The sequence below is a fragment of the Phycodurus eques genome, chromosome 5, assembly GCF_024500275.1.
Source record: "Phycodurus eques isolate BA_2022a chromosome 5, UOR_Pequ_1.1, whole genome shotgun sequence".
NCBI classification, from domain to species: domain Eukaryota; kingdom Metazoa; phylum Chordata; class Actinopteri; order Syngnathiformes; family Syngnathidae; genus Phycodurus; species Phycodurus eques.
This window is the reverse complement of record NC_084529.1, coordinates 26,690,383-26,710,765: the sequence shown is the minus strand read 5'-3', so window position 1 is coordinate 26,710,765 and position 20,383 is coordinate 26,690,383. Positions and strand designations below refer to the sequence as shown.

The 20,383-nt window shown below is 42.8% G+C and overlaps 2 protein-coding genes across 3 annotated transcripts in view; one reads left to right on the top strand and one right to left on the bottom strand.

Annotated features, from left to right (window-relative positions):
* The window catches only part of LOC133402318 (centrosomal protein of 290 kDa-like), a 39,587-nt gene that overhangs the window by 13,027 nt on the left and 6,177 nt on the right, over positions 1–20,383 (top strand). Inside the window, 24 exon segments of the mRNA XM_061675873.1 lie at positions 30–182; positions 1,005–1,160; positions 1,239–1,354; positions 1,450–1,504; positions 1,506–1,553; positions 3,603–3,833; positions 5,026–5,199; positions 6,012–6,314; positions 8,137–8,288; positions 8,364–8,475; positions 11,393–11,848; positions 12,564–12,728; positions 12,808–12,915; positions 13,559–13,693; positions 13,766–14,020; positions 14,082–14,189; positions 14,752–14,951; positions 16,345–16,558; positions 16,660–16,797; positions 17,528–17,740; positions 17,809–17,925; positions 18,495–18,637; positions 19,395–19,550; positions 20,249–20,363. Of these exon segments, the coding sequence (XP_061531857.1) occupies positions 30–182; positions 1,005–1,160; positions 1,239–1,354; positions 1,450–1,504; positions 1,506–1,553; positions 3,603–3,833; positions 5,026–5,199; positions 6,012–6,314; positions 8,137–8,288; positions 8,364–8,475; positions 11,393–11,848; positions 12,564–12,728; positions 12,808–12,915; positions 13,559–13,693; positions 13,766–14,020; positions 14,082–14,189; positions 14,752–14,951; positions 16,345–16,558; positions 16,660–16,797; positions 17,528–17,740; positions 17,809–17,925; positions 18,495–18,637; positions 19,395–19,550; positions 20,249–20,363 (4,023 nt within the window).
* The window catches only part of LOC133402320 (centrosomal protein of 290 kDa-like), a 53,270-nt gene continuing 44,643 nt past the window's right edge, over positions 11,757–20,383 (bottom strand). Inside the window, exon 33 of one of the 2 annotated variants that reach the window (XM_061675875.1) lies at positions 11,757–11,888. In XM_061675875.1, the coding sequence (XP_061531859.1) occupies positions 11,854–11,888 (35 nt within the window). In that variant the 3' untranslated portion in view covers positions 11,757–11,853. The remainder of the gene's footprint in view (positions 11,889–20,383) is intronic. The other variant, XM_061675876.1, reaches the window with a different exon arrangement.

The window sequence follows — 20,383 nt, the reverse complement described above, 5'->3', positions numbered from 1 at the left end:
GTTTTTAATTTTCCTGCATCCAATCACAGGCGGAGGACGTCGTGGGCAAGGAACTGACGTCGAACCTAAAGTCTCAAATCCACGAGCTGGTAGGCAGGAATGAGGAGCTGCGGCGCGAACTGAAGTCCGCCCGCCAGGAAGCGACCGGCAGCGTTGCTCAATTCGCTGCAGCCAAAGAGAAGGTATGTACAGGGCAGAGGCAGGATGCTGCTGCCAACTCTGGTTTTGTGGGCTATTATGTGTCGTCACAGAATCCTATCGGATACATTCAACAATGATCTGTGAGTCTGTAAACATTAACGTGTTCCAGGAAGCTTTAGTATGATGACTTTCAACAACGATAATTTACATTTACAAGCAGAAATTAACAGACCCTCGCATCCCTTTTTTCACAGTGAATACTCAAAATATATCATCGAACCTTGGTCCCATATTTAACCTACATTAGACAGCGTAGGCAAAAAAGCTTATTATTTAATTTAGTGTCACCCATATATTTAGGATACCTGCTTCTGATTGGAGTTCATTTCTGCCAATTCTTTCATCGGTTTTTGTCAACGTTTGAGCCCTGGAGTTTCCCCAAAATGGGAAGGTCAATTTCAGGCACGGATCCATCAGACTTTTTCATGCGTCCTGTTCTGAAAGACGTGTCCACCCAATTTCATGTTGATCAGTCAAACTGAACCTTTCGTATACCACTAGAGGGAGTCTGTAAAACTAATAGTACAACTTGTGGCACACTTTGAGAATCACTGCCGTAGTAGGTTTTTGTCAAAGTGCGGCGAGCCAATGAATTTGCCCACTGGGGCTGCTTTTAAACAAAATGGTAGACCTTTATTAAAAATTTGTGTTGAGAGCTTTTCATTCATTTTTTTTTTTTTTACCCAATTTTCCACTACTGAGTGAGTTATGGGTGGTCAAATACAAAGCTACTTTGGTCGTAGTTGATTTGAGATGGGATGCCACTGCTTGTGACTGTCCTGTGTTCCTGTGTGTGGTGTCAGATGAGTCACCTGGAGGGTGAGCTGGAGCACCTGAGGAAGTCGGGTGGCGGCATCAGTGGCAGCCTCTTCCAACAATTAAGCCTCCCCGAGGGCGTGGGGGCCAGCAGCACGGAGGTCATCAACTCCTTGAATGAATATGCCATTCGCCTGCTTCAGGTTTGTGATACCCTGTGTGCGTTATTGTTTAAATGTAAGGTATTAGTTTATTTTTTGTTTGTTATTGATGTTAAATAGGAGCTCCATAATCAGGAGAACACAAAGGACAAACTGACGGCAACACTGGAGGAATACAAAGAGAAGTTTGCTGTTAACAGCCACCAGCAAGGGCTCCTCTATGAGGAATACCTCAGGTTTGGAGAATCAATCTTCCTCAATCGATTCTTGTGTACATAAAAGATGTTTTTAGGTGGCTGAATGCTGACATTTTGGGGAAATATTTTCGCAGTGAGAAGTCACAATGGGAGAAGGAGAAAGAAGCTTTAATGAGCACCAGAGCCAAACATTGAGGAGCAACAGCAGATAGATGCTATTAAACTCCAGCAGTTCAGTGTAAGTACAATAAACTTTCACATAAAACTAAAACATAAAACTGCTGCATCAGATCTATAACCGAAGACCGGGCATTTAACTGCCTTTAGCTTTCACACAGACCCCAGCCGAGGGGGTTATTAACGCAACTGTGTGCAGCCTACGAACTTGGCTCAGTTACGCTAGTTTTGTCAGGAGCAATTAGTAAAAATTCTTACCAACTATTGTGATAATGTTTGGCCCAAGTCATGCTGTTTAAAGGCAATGGTACTAGATACTAATGAAATGTATGTAAATTTCTGACTTTGAAGCAGAATAAGAAAGAAAAAAAATGTCAAAGAAAAATAAATCTTATTATTCTGGAATTTAGCAAATAAAAATAATTTTGGTAATCCGAATAGACCGAAAGCAGGAAAGGTTTAGTCTATCATGTCAGACAGTGAGGGGAAAAAAGTATGTCTTTTTATGTAGTGTATGTAAACATATGGATCCAACTGTAAATGTACTAATATTTTCATTGTCTTTATTTTTAGTTTGCACATACCTTAAAGTCTTACTGGAAGCTACTGATGATTATATAAAAGCAGCTGCTTGCTGGTGCAATAAGTTGCAATTTACATATGATCTGATTACCGTATTTTCACGACCATAAGGGGCACTTAAAAGTCTTACATTTTCGCCAAAATGGACGGGGCACCTTATAATGCCTTATGTCTGCATCGAGTTCCAAAATCTGTAAATGTTGTTGTGTGACTTTAATAAGCGCTCCTCTTGATTGACTGGGAGCATTTCCTGCCAAGACGCTGGTTATATAGAGGAAAGGCGGACGTGACTGAGTACAGCATGCGGACGTAAGGGGGAAGGGTGCGCGTGAAGGAGGACACCAAAGGCACGCCACGAGTATATCGTGCCCGGGGTGTCCATTGTGCAAAACAACATCGGTTTGGCTAAGGACCCCCGAAAATGTCACCTACGAAGAAACACGCTTACGCTGCACAGTTTAAACTGCAAGCTGTCAGTTACGCGGAGGAACATGGGTATCGAGCAGCCGCGAGAGAATTCAAGATCAACGAATCCATGGTTCGCAAGCGGAGGAAGCAGGAAAACGAGCTTTGCCAAGTCAAGAAGACGAAGCTGAGTTTCCGCGGAAACAAGGCGAGGTGGCCCCAGTTGGAAGACCAACTCGAGCAATGGATTAATGAGCAAAGAACAGCCGGGAGAAGCGTCTCTACAGACACCATTCGACTAAGGGCAATAACGCTTGCAGAAGAAATGAAAATCGAACATTTTCAAGGAGGTCCGTCTTGGTGCTTTCGTTTTATGAAACGGCGCCATCGATCCATCCATTCAGTAAAGTACAACCGAACTCAGTTTTGCTTCCTCTGCCTTTTTAAAAACATAGTTTTAGCGTGCATGCATGCTACCGTATGTTTTACCATGCCTGCGCCCAATAATACGGTGCGCCTTATGTATGTGTTAAATACAGAAATAGACCCCGTAGCTGAGACTGCACGTTTTAATACGGTCCGCCCTATGGTCGTGAAAATGCGGTAGTTGACTAATTGCAAAAATAATTGGTGACGAGTCGATTATCAAAATTATCATTTGTGGCAGCCCTAATTTCGATTGGGAAAAGGTTCAATCAGCAGAACCCCCCACACCACCCCCGATGACAAATGCATTTTTTGTGGCTAGTAAAAATGTTGAATGGCTCGTAAATAGGGAAACCAGTAGCCACAGTGGCTGGTAAGCAGACAGGTTAATGTCAAAGCCCTGCATCCGTCTCAGCATATACCTCTTAAGGCAAAAAAAAAAAATAGCTGTTCACTCAATAGGGCCCTCCAAATTCTGCAATATTGACAATTGCTTTCAAAACAACAGTGTGGGAGGAGTGAGTGTCGGGGGTTAAACATCACACCGCTGTCTTGGAATAGCAGCATTTCCTTTATAGATTTCCAAATTCTGCTACACTGGAAAATCGGTAGACTTTATCCCCCTATTTTGTGACGGTGGAATTAAAACAAATTAAACACTGTACTTCACGCCACTCTTTCCGCTCCATGCTTGTAGGATCTACTGGACACCCTTGAGAAGGACCCAGAGAAAGTCAGGCAGCATCTGAGCGAAGCGCTACGCAGGTTGACTGTGTCCAAAGTTAATGAAAAGAAGCTGACTCGACGCTGCACCACCCTGATGGAGCAGGAGCAGCACCTGCGCAAGGAAAATGGTCGGCTGAGGGATGCAGACATGCAAATGCAGACTGCCGTCACACAGAGGATAGGGTACCTGCTCAGATACAACGTAAGCCAATCGTCTCTTTCTGAGCATATTGTCCAAGTGTGGGGTTCTACCTGCGTCAAATAGAGGCAGAAATGGTACCATTCTGATCATCAGAGAGGTACACTATGGCGGCCAGGCAGACAATTTCCCCTCCTTTGCCTCAGTTGAAATTCAGCTGGTTGTGCGTCACACTGCTGTGGACACCGTACAGTGCACCATATACAGTCCCCATGGATGAATTTCTTTTTTTCTCCAACGCCTCACCCCGCAACGTCGGGTAACTGTGAGGCCGACGGCCCGAATGCCGCTGCCAAGCTACGCCTGGGGCCACACCACAGAGGAAAAACTGTGGCCCAAAGAACACAAAACAAATTACACTTCAGGAAAAAAAACTTTTTTTTTTAGTTTTAGGCATAGTTTGATGGCTAACTGCAAGCTGTAGTGGTAGAACTGGGTTATGTCATTATGAATAAAGAAGTGGCTATTACACCGAATGACTAGTGCATGGACTAAGGGGGTTTGGTAATTATAGTGGGGAAGGGCAACTCATGCTGTTCCCTGCTTGTGTCAGCACACACCCGTTTTTGCCCTGGCCCCACCCCCAAAAATCAGGTCAACTGAGATGGTGAAAAAGAGTTTGCTATGTCAGTGTCGTCATAGACTGTTTCGTACTCCAGCGCTGGCAGCTAGATCCACTCCACACATCCACCATCCACATACAGATGTAATTGTGACTATTACTCCGCGGCGGACTAATATGCTAGCGCTTCGGCCTGAGGTTCCGCCTGTGCACTCGGGGCCGGCTTTGGATAAGTCACAGGAATTGACGAGACCAGGAAAAACACTTCCACCGCTTCTGCTTCTTTTTCCCTTCCCCACATTTTTTTTTGACGTTATGAACTAAAACAGTAACTGAATCATCATCAATTTATGGAAGAAATAGTTATTTAAAAAATATATATTTTTATATAGTTTGCAGCTGTAGTTTGAATAACCTATAATTGACATGTGGATGAACCTGAAGCTTCCTCAACTAGAAGCCCTTTGCTTTGAATTAAATGATACTCAACTAGTGCAACGTTGGTCAGATAATAACAGTTTTCGTGATGCTTTATAGCCGGACGTGGGCCGAAATAAGGTGGAGCTATCTTATATGCAGGAAAACCCCTGTTGTCCTTTTCAGTCGCTCTTTTTGCTGTTTTGCGTGAAAAAGGAAATTGCGGCGTACAGGATGGCGGCGCTGCAGAAGGCCTTGGACGACAGCGTGCCGGCATCGGAGCTGGGGAAGGCCAACAGGCAGTACACGGAGCTCACCATCAAATACAGGGACATGTTGCAGAGAGACGGACTGCTCGTGAACCGGACCACTAACTTGGAACATCTGGAGGTGTGCAAACACACCATGGTGGAGCCGCTACGGTTCAGTTGTTCCCTTGAGACTGTGAATCTCAGTGTGGTACCACTTGTAGTACGCAGGCTTCTCGATAGATAGATATTTCACTGAAAGTAGAATTCAGTTGTATTTAACTTTTAAGTACATTTGCATTTATTCTTTAAGAATTGCTTGTTTTTTTTTAACTATTTTTCTTTCAACTACTATTTAAGTAAAATGTTTAACTTTTATATGCAATACCGGCGGCATGGTGCACGACTGGTTAGCACACCTGCCTCACAGTTCTGATTCAAATCCTCCCACATCCCAAAAACATGCGTGGTTGGTTGATTGAAGACTCTAAATTGCCCGTAGGTGTGAATGTGAGTGCGAATGGTTGTTTGTTTCTATGTGCCCTGTGATTGGCTGGGGACCAGTTCAGGGTGTACCCCGCCTCTTGCCCGAAGTTAGCTGGGATAGGCTCCAGCACGTCCAGGACACTAGTCAGGATAAGCGGTACAGAAAATGGATGGATGGATGTGCAATACCTTTTTGCCGGAATCATTTAAGTACATGTTTTTTTCCTCTTATATTAAGAACAGTGTTTATGTTAAAACATACAAATGTTACAGTGGCATACGGTGATCAAATATTTTAGGTGGTAAGTGGTGTAAAAAACTGAGAACCACTCCCTTGGTGGAGTAATACAAATATGCTTATTTGATTAATTATTATTATTTAGTATATTGATGTGTATTATTTAGTGTTAAGTGTATTTGTGCTTTGAAAAAAAGATTGCTTAAATTATTTTATTATTGTTCCTTTAGAGTGAGAATGCATCTCTAAGAGGACACATGGCCACTATCAACAAGGAGCTGGAGATCACCAAGGAAAAGCTGCACATGCTGGAGCACGCGTGGGAGAACGCGAGGTCGGAAACGGGTGTTGGCGATGCAGAGAAGGACTCCCGTGAGGGGGCATCGGCTGCCCGGCGGATGGCCACGCTAGAGATGAAGGAGCTGAATGAGCGTCAAAGGGCGGAGCACGCTAATGCGATGTATGAACGGCTGAGGAGCTCACTCAGCCAGGTGGAGGAGCGCAACGCTGAGCTGGAGGCCAAGTTTGCTGAGGTATGTAGGAAGTAGGGCAATTTCTGCAGCTACAGACCCTTTCCAAAAAATTTGAAAATTAGGAAAAGTGTATCTATTTACATATTTCCATTCAAAAAAATTAACTTTCAAAGATTATAGTTCCAGGGCACACAATTAAACAATTTCAAGTATTTATTTGTTTATTTTTACATAATTTGGGTTTCCAGCTCATAAAACCCACGGAATCAGGAATTTAAAAAAAATCGAATACTGTGAAGAAATCACCATTTACTTCTCAGTTTTTGTAGAAAAAAATAAATAAATTAGGGTCATATTAAATCAGTCAAAATATGGTACTTTCAAAACAATATGTTCATCTTCAGTAATTGGTTGGGAATCCCTTTGCTTGTATCACTGCCTGGATGCGCCGTGGGATTGAGGCAATCAGCCTGTGGCATTGGCTGGGAGTTATGGAAGCCCAGATTTCCTTGATGCTTGCTGTCTGTTCTTCTTTGTTTTTGGGTCTGATGCTCCTCATTTTCCTCTTGGTAATACCCCATAGATTCTCAATAGGGTTTAGATCCGGCGAGTTGGCTGGCCAGTCAAGCACTGTGATGGCATGGGCATCAAACCAGGTTTTGGTAATTTTGGCGGTATTGGCAGGGGCCAGGTCATGCTGGAAGATGAAATCTGCATCTCCATACAGATCCTCAGCAAAAGAAATCATGAAGTCCTCTAAAACATTCTGGTAGACTGTTGCAGTGACCTTGGATTTAAGAAAGCAGTTTACCAACACCTGCACTGGACATTGCACCCAAAATCATGACTGACTGTGGAAATTTTACACTGGAACTCAAGCAGCTTGGGTTCTGTTCTTCATCCGTCTTCCTCCAAACCCTTGGACCTTGATTCCCGAATGAAAGGCACACTTTACTGTCATCGGAAAAGAGGACCTTGGACCACTGGCCAACAGTCCAGTCCTTGTTCTCCTTGGCCCAGTTGAGATGCTTTCTAACATTGGCTCAGCCTCAGAAGTGGCTTGATCCGAGAAACCCGACAGTTGTAACCCATCTCGCGGATGCGTCGGAATGTGGTGGCTTTTGGTTTTTGTGACTCCCGCCTCATTCCACTCTGATAATCTGCTGAAACCCACGGTCATCTCTTTTGCTGGTGCATCTTGTCCTGCCACATTTTGTCCTTCCACTAGACTTTCCACTGATATGCTTGGACACAGCACTCTGTGAACAACCAGCCTCCTTAGTTATGAACTTTTGTGACTTACCCATCCTATGGATGGTATAAATGATGATCTTCTGGCCAGTTGTCAAGTTAGCAGTCTTCCCCATATTGAACCCAACTGAGACAATTGAACCAAACTGAAGCAATTTAATAACACCTGGGGAAACCTGTGCAGGTGCTGAGTTTAGTAGATGTGTGTGACACTGTTCAAAACATTTATGGCTTGCAAAATTAGGGCTGATTTCTTCACAGTATTCAAATTTTTTGAATTCCTGATTTCATGGGTTTTATGAGCCGGAAGCCCAAATTATGTAAAAATAAGGAAAATAAATACTTGAAATTGGTTCGATTGTGGGCCCTGAATCTGTAATCTATGAAAGTTTAACTTTTTGAATGGAATTATGGAAATAAATACACTTTTCTGTAATATTCAGATTTTTTGGAAATGGTCTGTTTGCAGCTGTGGAAATATTTTTAAATGAAATCCTAACTATTATACACAAATGATAATGTTAATATTGTGATACAGAGCACTGAGTGACAATGTAGTACTTCTCGTGCTTGCCGCAAACTAGCCAGCCATCCTCTGGGATCTTAAGGCTCAGGCTCTTTCCCTCCTCAGCTGACCAAAATGAACGTGGAGGCGCAGCACGTGCAGCGAGAGCTGAGGGACGAGCTGGCCGACTGCGTCACCAAAACAGCCAGCGACGCTGACCGAGCAAGGATCGGACAGCTGGAGGCCGTCGAGGCACAACTGCGCTCCGAGCTTTCAAAGTACGTAAAGTAAAGTAAGTTTATTGTTATTATTATGACAGGATTTTAAACTATGTGTTTATTCATGATTGACAGGCTTCGGGAGGTTTCTGACATTGCCATGAAACAAACGTCGGCTTTCCAGGCCAGACAACATTCTAATGACAAGGAGGTAGAATCTTTGAGGAGACAAATCCTTGACTATCAGGTGTGTGATAGCATATCAACTGCTAGAATGTTAGCATATGATCAGTTTACATTACAAATAGTGCTCAACTCCAGTGCAAGACTAGAAATACTACGTGAATACAGGGCAATATATGTACAATTCTGCCCGAAAAGATATTTTCCCCTTTGCTTGTCGAAAAAACAAATTACAATAACATTACTCCAAAAGATTTGACCCCCCTGCGATTTGCTTTATTTCTCCAGATACAGTGGGTACGGAAAGTATTCAGAACGCGTTAAATTTTCCACTCGTTATTTTGCAGCCATTTGCTAAAATCATTTAAGTTATTTTTTTTCCCTCAATGTACACACAGCACCCCATATTGACAGAAAAAAACTAAATTGTAAAATTTTTTGCAGATTAATTAAAAAAGAAAAACTGAAATATCACACAGCCATATGTATTCAGACCCTTTTATCCTAACTAGCATGACAGAAATAATGGGTGCTAATTTACTGTAATTAAATTACTTTGTTGCAATTGAATTACTTTAATAAATACTGTTAATGACATGCTTACTCTAACCTTCTCACTGTCCGGCTATATGGATGGGTGTTGTCCAGAGTTTCCTTTTTTTTTCCCCCCCCACGCTGCGTTGCTTGAACGCGGCATGCTCCTCCTCGTGTACATTCTTCAGGTGCCCGATCAAATTTGTGTTGACCCATTTAGATGACGTTCCTCACGACGTACTTCAGTTGTGCAGAGACTGCAAATAACTTACGTGTTGTTTGTCTGAGACACCGCAAGATAGTCCCACACCGATGACCTGTTTTTAACCGACAAGATTGAAAAAAACTTTACTGGCCGTCAGATAGTTACAGTACTGCGCCACAAGACACGTGACAAGGCTAAAAATAAACTAGCTTTTGGATTCATACGCAACGGCGGCGCGGAGTTAAATGTCTTATGCGGAGCCGATCGATGACGTCATTGATCAGAACGGCGAATTATGACATGAAAGCCGATGAGCATAAAATGCTAATTCTCGGCCGTAGAAGCACCCTTTTGAGCTAATACAGCCATGAGTCTTTTTGGGAATGATGCAACAAGTTTTTCACACCTGGATTTGGGGATCCTCTGCCATTCCTCCTTGCAGATCCTCTGCAGTTCTGTCAGGTTGGATGGTGAACGTTGGTGGACAGCCATTTTCAGGTCTCTCCAGAGATGCTCAATTGGGTTTAAGTCAGGGCTCAAGAACAGTCACGGAGTTGTTCTGAAGCCACTCCTTCGTTATTATAGCTGTGTGCTTAGGGTCATTGTCTTGTTAGAAGGTGAACCTTCGGCCCATTCTGAGGTCCTGAGCACTCTGGAGAAGGTTTTCGTTCAGGATAACCCTGTACTTGGCCGCATTCATCTTTCCTTCGATTGCAACCAGTCTCCCTGTCCCTGCAGCTGAAAAACACCCCCACAGCAATATGCTGTCACCAACGTGCTTCACTGTTGGGACTGTATTGGACAGGTGATGAGCACTGCCTGGTTTTCTCCACACATACCGCTTAGAATTAATTCCAGAAAGTTCTATCTTGGTCTCATCAGCCCAGAGAATCTTATTTCTCACCATCTTGGAGTCCTTCAGGTCTTTTTTAGCAAACTCCATTCAGGCTTTCATGTGTCTTGCACTGAGGAGAGGCTTCCGTCAGGCCACTCTGCCATAAAGCCCAGACTTGTGGAGGGCTGCAGTGATGGTTGACTTTTTAGAACTTTCTCCCATCTCCCCACTGCATCTCTGTAGCTCAACAACAGTGATCTTTGGGTTCTTTTTTACCTCGCTCACCAAGGCTCTTCTCCCCCGATTTTTCAGTTTGGCCGAACGGCCAGCTCTAGGAAGGGTTCTGGTCGTCCCAAACGTCTTCCATGTAAGGATTATGGAGGCCACTGTGTTCTTAGGAACCTTAAGTGCAGCAGAATTCTTTTTTGTAACCTTGGCCTGATCTGTGCCTTCCCACAATTATGTCTCTGAGCTCTTCAGGCAGTTCCTCTTACCTCATGATTCTCATTTGCTCTGACATGCACTGTGAGCTGTTAGGTCTTATATAGACAGGTGTGTGGCTTTCCTAATCAAGTCCAATCAGTATAATCAAACATAGCTGGATTCCAATGAAAATGTAGAACCATCTCAAGGATGATCAGAAGAAATGGACAGCACCTGATTAAAATATATGAGTGTCTTATTTATGGCTGTGTGATATCAGTTTTTCTTTTTCAATAAATCTGCAAAAATGTCAACAATTCTGTTTTTGTCTGTCAATATGGAGTGCTGTGCGTACATTAATGAGGGGGGGGGGGACAGAACTTAAATGATTTTAGCAAATGGCTGCAATATAACAAAGACTGAAAATTTTAAGGGGGTTTGAATACTTTCCGTACCCACTGTACAAACAAGCTTGTTCTTTTCTCATGTAGAGTTGTACGGGTGAGCCAAGGTGACCTCAGCAAAATATTTGTTGCTCAGCAGCACATACGTTGGGTCAAACGTTTCCAAGACTTCGATAAATCCCTGCTTTTAAAACATAAAATGGACACTATGGGCTCTATTTTCGTGACTAACGCAATTCCAGCTCTGCGCTTGGCGTAACTCTGTGAGGAAGGGGGGTAGACCGGGTGTTTGTAATTTCGTAGACGAGGGCAGCCGGTGTATTTAAAAAAGGGTGGTGTAGTTGTTAGAAGCGTCAGAGAAGTAGATAAATATAGGTACAAAATTACAAAATTGGGCAACACTGAGTCTGCTTTTGTAAACTAGCTTATCCAGTCCTACTAAGGGAGCCAAATTAAACTTGATTAATGACCCATTCCTACTTCATGCTAACTTCTTTAACAACTGTTCTTTTAGAAAAATCCAAACACAAACCCAGTTAATCCTTTTGTTGTTGTCCAATGTCACGTTTCTTGTCATCAGTCTCAATCGGACGAGAAGGCCCTGGTCGCCAAGCTCCACCAGCACATCTTGGCTCTGCAACTCAGCGAGTCAGATGCCTTGGCCAAGCTCGCCACTTCCACTGCCCGTGTACGCCAGCTGGAAGCACTCTCGCAGCGTGTCGAGCAGCGTCTGGACGCCGGGGAGCGGGCACTGTTCCTGGCCAGGCAGGAGGGTGGCAACCGTTGCCGGCACCTGCGGCAGACGGTACAGTCGTTGCGCCGGCAGTATGCTGGCGCGCTGCCGCTATATAAGCAGGAGAAGTTCTCGTCCACCCTGGTGGGCCTCCAGGAGGAGAGGGCAAAGGCGTACCAGGAGAGGAGGGAGGCGGACGAAGAGCGCAGGAGGGTGGAGGGTCGGGCGGAGGAGCTGGAGTTCAAGCTCAGAGGCCTGGAGGAGCTCTGCACCACGCTGAAGGATGCCAAAGGGGCCCAGAAGGTTGGTTATCCTCCCAGACTTATCCCGTGTGTAAACGTGACTGTATCAAAGTGGCACAAGGAAATCAAATCAAAATGCTAAGCTCACGTGGCATACAGATCACAGAGTAAAAAAAAAAAAAAAGTCAACCACCAATATTAAGGACCAACACTGTTTCCTTCCATTTTGTATAGCGCTTGTCCTCTTTAGGGTGGCAGGTAAGATAGTCTATCTAAGTTGACTTTGGGGGAAAGGTAGTACAACCAGGATTGGTCACAGAGCACATAAAGACAAGCAAGCATTCACACTCACACTCACACCTACGGATAATTTAGAGTCTTCAATTAACCCAACTAACATGCATGTTTTCGGAAGCCCGAGTACCCAGAGAAAACCCGCAGAGGTGTTTCAACGGAGATTCAAACCTGGATCTCCTGACTCTAAAGTTAACCACTATAACTAGTCCATTGTAGTTAAAAGAATAAATCAACAGTATTTTCTGGCAAAGCAAAAAAAAAAAAAAAAAAAGTTGTCATAAAATTACCCCCACAACATTATTTTACAGATAATACATATGCATTTTTAACCAGAATTACCTATTATCTAAATATATGTTAACATGAATTACATATTGATCCTATGTTCTGTTTTGCACTGTGATTGGCCATGTTTCAGGTGTGTAGCTTAGCAGAAGATCAATTTGCATTCTACTGATCACATAATGTCACCAAAACAGATACGCGAGTGGCATAAGAAGATGGAAGAAGCCTATCTGCAGGAGCTGAGGAAAAGCAGGGAGGTGGCGGTGCAGAAGGAGGAGATCCGGTACCTAAAAAACTTGCTGGAGGAGCAGGAGAGAAACATCCACTCACTCGGCGAGGAAATTGTGCAACAAAATATGGTGAGCATGACAGTGAAAGTGAAAAGTGTGTCACTCTTAATCACATTTGCACCAAATTTGTTTTTGGGGGGGGTACAAGATTCAAGAAGAGCGCCAACTTGGGTGGGACCAGCGAGAATTGGAGCTGGAACGTCAGCTGGACCAGCACGAGAACCAACAAAGGGAGTTTCTGGGAGCCACCGGAAAGGTTTGTTTTCTGCTGACTTTTTCAGAAATAAGCTAGAAGCTCAAAAGATTTTGTCAATTGAGATTTGTAAGGCTGATATTGTGTGGGTGTGTGCGTGTGCATGCATGCGTGGCTTCAGTAGTTAAAGTGCATCCATCACTGCTGACAGCGGTGGTTTTTGTTCGCTAAAACTTGAACCGTTTCATTTTACTTGGGGAGCATACCGTTGTATTGATTGGCAGATAGTGTTTACAAAAATCTAACCCGGCCGCTATGGCGACTGTGGGTCCGGGAAGTACTTGTGGCGACCTTGAGCCAAAACTGTCCCTGTCTCCATAGATTTCTTGTGCCATGCACAAATTGATCTACATAACGGTGGATGTCTTGCATACTTAATCCTGTAGATTCGCTGAGTCTGCAGATCCCTATTTTGTTTCAATAAACCATAATACACATTGTGCCTTTTCTTAAGGAGTAGCCATTTTATAGCATTTTATACACCGTGTATGCACCAGCCAAGCCGTGCATTTTGACACTCATTCTCCAATATGAAACTGTTCAACATTTAAAATCATAAATTGTGTTTTTGTGGTAAAAATCTGAGATTTTATTTTACGGCCATTTTTGTCCAGCCCTATAATAAGCTAAGATTTGATGATTTCAGGTAGACGATGCCGCCAGCTACCTCCCGGACAAAAATCTACCTCTCAATCAACAACTTGATTTTGCCTTGAGAAAAATCAGTGAGCAAGTTGACTCCATCTCGAACTCGCAGGCCGCTTGCAAACGTCTGGATGAGGTATCGTTTTCCTCAATTTTGTGTCGGTCTTCAATCACACAACAAATGATGGGCATCGCTTCCATCATTTAGAAACTGAAGGAGAAAGAAGCGGCCCTGAGAAAGTCCCAACAAAACGTGGCGTCCAGGGACAAAGTCATCAACGAGCTGCGTCTCCGCCTCCCGACCGTTAGCGCCAGTGGGGGGCGACTACTGACGGACGCTTCCGAGCGCGATGTAGAAGCCCTTAAACTGGCGCACAAGACCATCAAAGATCTCCAAGGGCGACTCGACAAGAAAGATGAGGTACTCAAGAAGTACCAGAACCAGCTGGCACAAGCCGTAAAGGTATGGTGAAAGAAACTTGTTGGGGTTCAGTTCTTCTAATTAACCTTGCTACTATTCTCAGGATCAAGAGCAGATGATTAAAAGGCACGACGAAGAGCTGAGGTCACTTTATCACAAGCTGGATTCCAACGATGACACTAGCCTAGACCGGCTCAAACAGCAGGCAGCGGTACTGATAAGATACCTATGAATATGGTGAACCCTCACTATTCGCTGGATTAAAAAAAAAAAAAAAAATGTGTGCGTACATGCGGCGAAGACTCTCCATAACTTCACTGAACAACCCAGGCTAAAGTTAGCTTATCCCCGACATATTTATCTCCTCTATTAGTAGAGATGTAGCACTTCAAAATACTTTCTTGACACCAATTACTACTTTCCTATTTGCTGTGGCTTTGGTGAGTTTTTCAGTAAATAGCCGGCGATAGGTTCCACAGGAACAAATTCAAATATGAATTTGGGAATAATAAAGCGCAAATATGCAGCAGATTACTAAAATAAATAAAATAAAAATAAATATTTTCTGTACTCCTTATCCTCATAAGGGTAAGGTGACCTGGAGCCTATACAGTAGGTGCAAGTAGATGCATTTTTGAGCAAATAGTTGTTCTTCAGAAAAATTGGTGAGTAGGTGTGTCATCTACCACGAAGGGTCGAGGGTTCACTGTAACAAAATTGGTCAAGCCCTCCATTGGTCCTCAAATGTTCCTTGTGGCCGTCCTGCCTGCCAGGAGATGCTGAAGAAGCCCAGCATCGTCGTGCCTACCTCCAAACATTTGGACCGCATGGCCGAGTTGGAGCAAACCGTGGTCGAACAGGATGTGTCGCTCACATCTATCACCAAAAAGCTGAAGGTGGCCGCCGTGGAGTTGGAGCAAGTGAAGTTGACCATGGAAACGCAGGGCAAGAAACACGTTGACGAGTTATCCAGGTGATGTGGGGTTTCCAGAACTTAGGGACCATTTCTATTGGTTGACACCTAGCCATTTCTTTTTGTATCTGGTCTCACACAAGTTTGCTTTTGTCATGGGCACCCATGTTAATCTGTTAGTTCCACAAGCACGAATAATCTATCCACAAAGGCTCATCATTGGCGCTTGATAAGTAACCAAAAACTCTAGGCTCCATGCCAATTAAACCAGGGGTAAACATTCCACTTTTTCATCCCACCCTGTAAGCTTTTAGATTATTGAGAGTCCTGTAATAATAATTATATTATTATGACTTGTTGCATTCATTATGCTGTTTTTTTTTTTTTTACTACATTTGGTGAAATTGATCAACTCTCCTGTTTTGTTGCAAGTCCTGTCCAAGTTTGCAGCGCTGAAGTACAGAACTATGGAATAAGTGCCAATATTCACATATATCACATTAGCGAGGCCCATTTACTCATTCACTGCCAGTCCTCCATGTGAACATGGATACTGTATTTGAATTCAACAGCTGTCAATGGCAGTGAATGAGTTAAGATAACCCACCCCCCACCTACACACATATAATTCCTGGGTGTGATATAATCAAATCAAACATCTGTTTATTTAAATTCAACTCAGAATTAGGAGGAGCATAAATGTTCAGCACTGTAATCAATGATTCACCCAATTTTCCTTTTGTAAAAATATACCTTACCCCCTACTGAGCAAAGACATTTAAAAAAAAAAAAAAAAAAACGCTGGATGGGTTTTTCTTTTTTTTATTATATATTTTTCAATTTTTTTTTATTTACACTCTATATTAAATGTATTGACCAGACAGTCATACAAGGGACTACAAAGGGACAGAAATAGCGACATACTTACTTTGAAAATATTTAACTCAATAGTTTTCATATTTCTGATTTTTCAATATTCACAGTAACAATTGTGTAAACATTTTAAGACTTTTTTCCCCCAGGGATTAAACAAACAGCAGGTCACATTAACTAATTAACATTTTTGGTGTGCCAAATAAACAAAGTATTTTTTAACTTAAATAAAATGTCCATATTGCATATATATATATATATATATATATATATATATATTTTGCTGCCAAATAAACAAAGTATTTTTTAACTTAAATAAAATGTCCATATTGCATATATATATATATATATATATATATATATATATATTGCTTTTACCTCCTCTTTGAGTGACCTGGCCCATCTGTGAGTTTTAAGAATAAATGTGGCCTTTTGTGGCCACAAATATTTATCCACCATGTTAAGCCATAGAAAACAAAAGGTGATACATATGTTCAAAACCAGTAAGACATAAAAGCCGCACTAATTGTGACAGCTGACAATTTGAAACCAACATGCCAACATTGTGGATTTGGCACAGGCTGAAGGAGTCTCACGTCGCAGAGGTGGGAGATCTGGCCATGGAGACCAAAGACCAGAGGAGAGAAATAACAGAGCTGAAGAAGGAGATGGATTCCCTCCAGAATGAGCTGGAGAACCAAAAGGAAGCCAACATTCTATCCCCCAGCAACACCATGAAGAACTTGGTGGAACGCCTCAGACTACAGCTTGTCCACAAAGAGAAACAGATAAAGGTTGTGATTTTTTATTTATTCATTTATTTATTTATTTATTTTTGGGGGGGGGGGGGTGACATTGGATTAGAAGCTTGCTCTCATGGTGCTTGTTTACGCAGGCTCTCAGCAAAGTTCTTTTAGAACTGCGGACCCAGATGACGTCTGCTGCCGAGCAGCAAGTCTTGGCCAACGCCGCACAGACCGAGGAGAGGCTCAATGTACAGAAGGTGGTCGACAAGCACACGAAAGACCTGAAGGTGGGCTCCACAGATCCAATGACTGATGTAGATCGTGATCGGTTGGTAAAACAACCTCACATTCTCTCCACCAGTGTTGTTTTCTTCAACAATGGTGAAAGGATATAGTTGACGCCCCTTTTTTTCAAGACAACAATGTGATGGTGAAATTATGAAGTATTATCCATCAATCCATCCATTTTCTGAGCTGCTGCTCCTCACTAGTGTCGCGGGCGTGCTGGAGCCTATCCCAGCTATCATCGGGCAGGAGGCGGGGTACACCCTGAACTGGTTGCCAGCCAATCGCAGGGCACATACAAACAAACAACCATTCGCACCCACATTCACACCGACGGGCAATTTAGAGTTGTCAATTAACCTACCATGCATGTTTTTGGGATGTGGGAAGAAACCGGAGTGCCCAGAGAAAACCCACGCAAGCATGGGGAGAACATGCAAACTCCACACAGGAGGAGCCGGGGATTGAACCCCGCTCCTCAGAACTGTGAGGCAGACGCTCTAACCAGTCGTCCACCATGCCGCATAAGAATTATTAAATATAAATTATTATTATTGATTCTAAAATATTTGACTAAACCTATACTACAATCTTGTAAAATTTTCATCAATTAAAATGGAACTGAACTATGACATATTGAAATTACTAAACTGTGACTCGGACTTATAAGTATTTTCGTACAAAAGACTCAAACTAAAACGGCTGCCAAAAACAACAATGCTCTCCACAAAGGCTCAGGTGCAAGAGCTCAGCAATGAGCTACAAGCTGCGAAGGAGTCGGCCAAAAGAAGCGAGAACGTTCTCAGAAAGGAGGTGGACGGACTGAACCGAGAGCTCCAGAAGAGCCAGAACCATCAGAAGAGCCTTCAGGCCAAGAAGGAAGCTGGAGAACAGGAAATTCAGGAGCTCCAGAAGCAAGTCAAGAGGCTCAGCAGCTGCATTCAGGTTAAAAACAATCTAGGATGGAAACACATTTGCAGTGTTATTCCATACGGAAATGTTTGTCGATTTAGAGTCAATCCGTGCTCGACGGGAAGGGGCCAACTGTTGAAAATCTGCAGAAGAAAATCAGGAAGTTGGAGTCAGACTTGGAGAAGAGTACTGAAATCAAGAGAATCAATCACGGAAAGGTTTGTACAACCGTCAACCTTTACAATATGTACATCTCTAATGTTTAGGGATGTCCTGATCCGATCATGTGATCAAAAATCAGGGTCAATCACGTGATTTTCAGCTGATAGAAATTGGGTGAAAAAGATATCCAAAGGTACAAAGCTCTCGCCAAATGGAAGAGTAATACCTTCGTTTTATATGAAACACTAACTTTTCGGGGAATTAACTGTCTGACATGAAATCAGACTGAAATGTTCCTGTTTTAAATCGATTAGGATTACCCAAATGATTTTTGACTCTTTGCTAAATATATATATATATATATATATATATATATATGTTTTTTTTTTAAATTTATATTCCTTAATATTATTATTTTACTCATTACTAACTTACTTTTTGGTTGTTCTTTTAAATATTAAAAGTTGATTTGTGGTAATTAAATGTATCGGTTCAGGACTCTGTATCTGTAGAGACTTAAAATCAAAGACTTGGACTCTGGTGCGAAAAAAAATTTGATCGGGACATCCCTAGTAAATTTCCATTTATTCTGAGCTTTATGCCATTTTACATGCATATTCGACAGAGCAAAGAGGAAATACTGCTGTGGGAGGAGGGTAAAAAGTGGCAGTCCAAGCTGGAGAAGGCAAAGACTGCTCTGAAGGACAAGGAACAAGAAAATGACTCTCTGTCTAAACAGCTCTGCACTTTAAAAGAGCTCTATGCCAGGTCAGTGTGGCCAAAATAATAACAAAAATCTTATTTCTCATGTGATGCGCTGATGTTTACCAAGTCACTTTTGAAACCGGGGTCCCCAGGAATGAGAAACATTCAGATTAGCTTTGTGCGATTCTCCTGTGGAAACAACAGTCCTGAACCTAGGAACTTTGAAAGGACAATGTGTTTGGACCTGGAACAATCGTCTAAAATGGTACCAAATTGGAAGACCCTGTAGTTTGAGTCTTGAAAGCTCCAGCATACAGCTGGCCACATACTCTACTGTTTAACATTGTGTAATTAATTACATTGTAATGATATTATATCTGTCACATTTTCTGTTATGACATCATTGTTTTTTGGGCAGCTTTAGTCTTCTCTCTACCGCAACCAACCACATTGCAGATATAGTGCAGTTCCTTCATGCTGTGTCATCAACCTGCTTTACATGTTCTGGGGACCTCACGCTCGCGACAGACACAATGGGCAACAAGAACCTGTAAAGTCAAACAGAATACCACATTTTGAGGGAACCAGAAACCGTACTCCTAAACCATAAGTCTATGTCAAGATTTGAACTCAACAAGGCGGTGGTTCTACAGAACCAGCAAATGAATTGACTGGTTTGCATGCCTGATTTGCAAAACGTTCACAGGTCCTCAAACTATGACAAATGGCCATAAGAACCTTTGATCGTTATAGCTACAGGAAGCTCCAGCGGTCATAGATTACAGGTGTTTCCGTTCTGTTTTTGACGACGTTGATACAGACTGGAACGCGAGCGGAATGCACTGCAGAGGAAAACAAAGGCTCGAGGAGTGACCGCTGACCAGGTGGCGGGAGCGAGACGAGATGAGCTGGACAAGGACATCGAAGCGCTGACAAAAAAGAACGCAGAGCTGGAGGCTCAACTGATCGCCATAAAGTAAGTATGCCGTATAATTAGATGTATTGCGGTACCTTGACTTACAAGTTCAATTTGTTCCGTGACCATGCTTATAACTCATTTTACCTGTATGTCACATCACTTTTCCCATTGAAATTAATTGAAATGCCATTAATCTTAATCTCTGGCACCCAAAAAAAAGAAAAACACAATTTTTGGGTTGCAAGTTTTTATTTAAGTATTACGGCACTGTATTGTATGAAAACATAATAAATTGTATCGTATAAAGTGTAGTATTTGTGTGTTGGATATGTGCCTTTATTGGGCGTGACCTAGTAAGTGACACCAGGAGCTGGAATTCAGTTACCTGGTTTCTGCATGTGAGCATCTGGGCAAGAGTTGTGGCCCCATGTATTTGTGTGTTTGACTGGTTGCCCAGTTCAAAAAAGGCTGAAGGTCCATCGGCAACTGTTGCTGTCTTTTCCCACATGCAAACGCATTACAGAACCGTAATTGCTCCATTAACACCCCACCCACCCCCACACTTCATTCGAGCATTTGGATATCTGAACCCCATTCAGAACTCAGATCTTGGCTTGCAACACAACGCAAAAAAATAAGAAAAAAAAGCGACCAAGCAAGGGCTTGTGACTCGAAGAACTCTGAAATTGGGGCACTCTTAAGTCAAGGTACCACTGTACTGACCTAAAGCGTTTGTATTTCGGGGTTCCTTCTAGGCAGCAACAGGCACTAAGTCGTGACGCCGCTGTGGAAGATCTGACTCGGAGGAACCGCTACCTGGAGGAAAGACTGCAAGCCTTGGAGAACCAGACATCTCCCTTAAGACTGTCTGTGAGTGTTATTATGAAAAC